The 4,653-nt window shown below is 54.3% G+C and overlaps 1 protein-coding gene across 4 annotated transcripts; it reads right to left on the reverse strand.

Moving 5' to 3' along the window:
* Positions 1-713: 713 nt before the first annotated feature.
* On the reverse strand, positions 714-4,446 carry KVP17_002525 (uncharacterized protein; the record flags this gene model as incomplete). 4 transcript variants are annotated; one of them, XM_068518863.1, is made up of 3 exons in its annotated part: positions 714-1,530; positions 1,559-2,722; positions 2,834-4,446. In XM_068518863.1, 3 exons carry the CDS (start codon positions 4,444-4,446, stop codon positions 714-716), a joined length of 3,594 nt encoding a protein of 1,197 aa, XP_068377543.1. The 4 variants fall into 4 exon arrangements, with proteins under 4 accessions (XP_068377543.1, XP_068377546.1, XP_068377545.1 ...); XM_068518866.1 differs by lacking the exons at positions 1,559-2,722; positions 2,834-4,446 and having other exon boundaries at positions 714-1,172; XM_068518865.1 differs by lacking the exons at positions 714-1,530; positions 2,834-4,446 and having other exon boundaries at positions 1,555-2,715.
* Positions 4,447-4,653: the final 207 nt, after the last annotated feature.

The following is a 4,653-nucleotide window of genomic DNA, read 5'->3' on the forward strand; positions in this document are numbered from 1 at the left end:
AGACCGGTGCACCGTGCCGCTCTGAGCGTCTGGCCAAGTATAATCAGCTGATGCGCATTGAGGAGGCTCTCGGCTCCAGAGCTATTTTCGCCGGCGAGAATTTCCGTGTCGGCCACACTCTCTAGTTTCAATGTGATGAATTAATTTAGTTTCGGAGTGACACTTCTGCACGTAGCGCTAAGCTTCGTCGAATACCCTTCGTCGAATACCCCATTCAGGTAATACCTCCGTCAGAAAGTAACTACGCCATGACGCCCATCACAGGACCGCTTGACCAAGCACGCGGGGACTTTTCCAGTGCATAGCGCTAGGCTTTTTTTAACGCTGAACAATCACTTCTTGGAAACCCCTAAATCGCCAGCAAGCTCGGAGTAGTCTGAATCGAGTCGTGAAGAAGGACCACTCTTGAACGTTGAACGTTGAGCTCACTGATACCAGCAGCTCGCCTTCATGCCTATGAGGACTTCATACCGGCAGCTTCGGTCGAAGGCTCGTCTCTTGTCGAGACGAAGGCTCGTCTCTTATCGAGACAAAGCTCGCCTCCCAACGGCATCTCAGACCTTCCCCTCCGTCTTACGTGACCTCAGCAGTCACCAGACAAACGCAGAACAGTTCAAGCTCGAGCGGCTGCCTTTCGTCACATGATATCTTGCGATCTTATTGATTTCTGTGCGTGTGGAAGAAGAAGCATTTCTCATGTAACAGCAGCATTATCAGTAATCCCGGCCACTGAGACATTGCCATGAAGCTGCCACATATTCAGCATCGGCGGCTTCCTTGGTTGCCACGTCGAACAACAGGCAGTCCCCGTTCCGCCATGTCAGGTGCTCGCAGGTGGACTCGCCCAGGCACCTCTCAGCACAGGCGTTATAGTTGGTAGTGTGTAGCTGCTTGATCACGTGACCGACATATCGTGTCCCTCGAATGAAGCACGCGGTCCGGCAGCGCGGGCCTGAGCACGGGACAGAGGTGGTGAGGATTGTAGTGGGCACGGGACGAGTCGTAGTGGGCACGGGAGTGGTTGTGGTTGTCCTACGTGGAAAAAAACACTTCATCGACCCAGACACCATCTGGGAGTCCTCAACCTTGACACGGTCAGTTCGCTTCAGGTAACAAACCTTGCGGAGCTCGTCGAAGGAAAAGTGTTGACAAGTAGGCAGGAAGGAACACATCTGAGCGCACTGGTAGCCTCCTGAGCTGCTTTTGACGGCGATGTCGGCACCCCTATAATTGACACCTTGAACGAAGCATGGATTACTGTACGTGTAATGTGATGCCGTGCTCTGCGTGGTGGTGCTGCTAGTGTACTTCCTTGGGAAGAAGCAACTCATGTCTCCAGAGACGGCATCAGCATTGACTCTAGTATCAGACGAGTGCGCTTTCAGGATGCAAGTTCCAGAAGATCGAAAGAACACGATATGAAGACAAGTAGGTTCCCTAAGGCAATCCAGAACGCAATTCATGGATCCTAATGAATGGGCGGTTCTGATTTGATGACCAAGCTGCTCGATTCCTGGCATCATGCATTCGCTGCCTGAGGAAGACTCCAGAAACTCACTTTACGATACCATCATCATCATCATCATCAGAACCGGAACCACCAGAACCGGATCCACCATCAGAACCGGAACCAGCAGAACCGGATCCATCAGCACCGGAATCGCCAAGGTCTGAACCCCCAGATATATCAGGCAGGAAGCAGGCCTTCAAAGCAGATACCGCGCCAGTATCCGCCTGGCTGCCATTAACGTCGGCCTTCAGGTTGCACAACTTAGTAGACCACTCCCACGAGAAACCGTCACACAGCGAGCTGTCAGTACACTGCCGGAGGCACTCATCAGCGGACTCGACCGGTCTTCCTCCGACGTCCACGCCTTCAAGCGCGGACCAAGACATACAGGGATGAATGATTGCAGCCGGTCCAGCGGTGGTTGTGGCCACCAATGCGGGGTTCTTCAGTAGGCAGTTCTTGGACGCCGAGACGTACGAAGCTGCCTCCCACGTCTTCTTCACCGTCTTCATCAGAAAGCACTTACTGTAGGGGGTATGGTACATCAAGCCGTCGCACAGCGCGTTCGTCTTGCAAGCCAGCCAGCATCCCTTGATATCCGGCACATGAAACGCCCCAAGTACGTCTCCATGGGAGTACCGCTGTCGAAGGCATTGGCTGGTGAAAGGCGGCGCTGTGGTCGTGTGTGTCAATTTCGGGTGGAAGCACTCCATAGATCCGGAGGTGTGGTAAGCAGCGCGGATGGTCTCCGTCCGATCAGATAGCAACACACAGCGAGCACCGTGATTCTTCCACACAAAGTACTGGCAATCGGATGTGCGGTGGCAAAGCTCCGCGCACTCCAGGGCGTTGGGGGCAGTGGTGTCGCTTATGGTAGGGCCTCGGATCCAGGACATCTCCATGAGGCAGGTGTGGTAGGTCAATTCTCGAACAGGCGCGGCTGGCTCTCCCCCTTGAGACTCAAAACAAGCACTCAATGCGGTAAGAGAACCAACGTCTGTTGTAGTGGTCTCATCAGCCATCACACGACACTTCCCATCCTTAAAAGTAATAGCTTTACAGTCATCATTACGCGAACAAACGGCAACACACTCGTTAACATCCGCAACCTCAACAACTTCTAGGGGGTCCCCAAGAATGGCAAGGTTCTCCTGTTGGCAGGAGTGGGCAAACACCACTGGTAGTAGCCCTAGAAGCAGTTTCATTACCTTACTGACAGATGGGATTGAATCCAAACGGACTTATGAGATTTGTGGGGCTCTTCCAAAGGCGACCAAGTCCTTGGAGAGCAGCCGTCTCAGCACGCTCTCACTGATAGGCCACCTCCGAATCCATCGCCGACGTTTGGTAGCGGGCCCTAGAGGCTTCCATCCTGGGCATGGCATATGTCGTGCCTCGATGTACTCAAGATTGCGTAGACCGCAGAGTAGCTTAGGGAACGCGTCCGTTTGGTAGATCCACCCGGAACTACTTACCACTGCGATCAACCCTGGCATTTTCGCCGTCAGATCCGTGAGCAGACATTCACGGAGCGGACTCAAGGACACAAACACCTTGAGCATTGCTGAACGTACTGCGACCTCTGAGAATTGCACTGCGGAATTGCCCACGACCAGTACTTCCAGCGACGGGATGTCAATCACCTCTACAGGCAGAGCTGGGGTATACTCCAGCTGTCGAAGCCGTGGGGTGTCCTGTAGCCATCCGAAGTGCCTTGGAACTCTAATGTCCTCTGCAGCCGACAAGTTCAGGACCTGCATTAGGGGTCCAGTCGCAGTTACGAACTTGGGGAGGCGAGCCCTCCACGGTAGGAGAGAGACTGCGAAGTGTCTGCGGGTGATGACCTCTTGGAAAGACGCAGGCAGCGAAAGCGTGATGCTATCCAGGGCGTGGGCGCGCTGAAACACGGACCCGAGGGCTGACACCACTTCCATGGACTGATTAACATCGAGGGTCCGAGGGAACATTCTAGCCGACAGAGAGACGAGCCCAGGAAGCCTCATTCGAACGAGCAATGTGAGGTTCCGAGACGACACAGCCGCGACGGCCAAGGACTCCAGGCAGGGAAGGTCAAGACGCCGAGGAGCTCTGAAGGGGCTCATGGGATCGGCAAACCGGAACTCCGCCTTCCTCAGGGTGCGGGCGTTAAGAGAGCAAAACCTCCACAGGTCGTCTGTGCACACGATATTCCATACTGCTAACTCCTCCAGACAGGAGCAATGGATACGAGGGAGGACACAACTGGGTACTGATAGACGCCTGAGTCTGGAGAAGCAAACTACAGGTTTCGGGAAGGGTATGGGTGATGTAGTGACACGTCGGATACTGGGAAGCTCCCGTATCATTCTGAGGTGAGTGCAGATTCGTCCGCTGAGCTCGAATGACTCCAGCGCCTCTGCCGACCGGGTTAGAAGGTCCTCCAACGATCTCCATATATGCGGAAGGTAACGGAAGACTTGTCGTCTGGATGCTGCGAGATCACTGCGGCAGTAGCTACCTATGCCACCCGAGAGTCTTCTCGGAATCCGCCGCTTTGGATTGAAGTCCAGTATCTGGACTAAGGACGGCGACGACCGATCAGCCCAAATTATCGATCGCACACGAGGGAGCAAGTTGAAGAAATCCACCACAGTTGCGGGATGGCACCGGTGGTTCTCCCGTATCAGCGTGCTGCTAATCCTCACGTGTCCCTGGTGTTGGCGGACCTGCGACAGGAACTCCTCATCAGGAGCCACGAGACTCTTGTGTAGCACCGCCTCGTCGGTGTCCAAGGTTGAGAGGGTCGTCAGGCTTCCCATTGACAGCAGCTTGCGCCAGGCCGCATTCAGCGAGCGCATCTTGTGTTGGCCGTCAACGTCCAAGTGCTTGCCGACCAGGAGGGCGATCACATCCAGTGGTGTAGAGGCAAATAGACCCAAAGGAGACTGCGTGTGCATGGCGAAATAGGTGCCTTGACAATGGGTGGGTGTACCCTACTGGACTGCAAGTTCCTTCAAGGATCACAGCTCTCACGATCCTCTTTACGTATTATGATGTACTTAAAGCGACCCTCCAAACTCAACTACCAGCTACGGTGCAATGTCATCCTACGGATTCAGTTGGCAATTAAAAAAGTTGGTAGTCACATATCATGCGGGGGTTGG

The sequence above is a fragment of a genome, assembly GCF_019968985.1.
Source record: "MAG: Porospora cf. gigantea B chromosome Unknown PgB_NODE_1858_length_4662_cov_125.055, whole genome shotgun sequence".
Taxonomy (NCBI): Eukaryota; Apicomplexa; class Conoidasida; order Eugregarinorida; family Porosporidae; genus Porospora; species Porospora cf. gigantea B.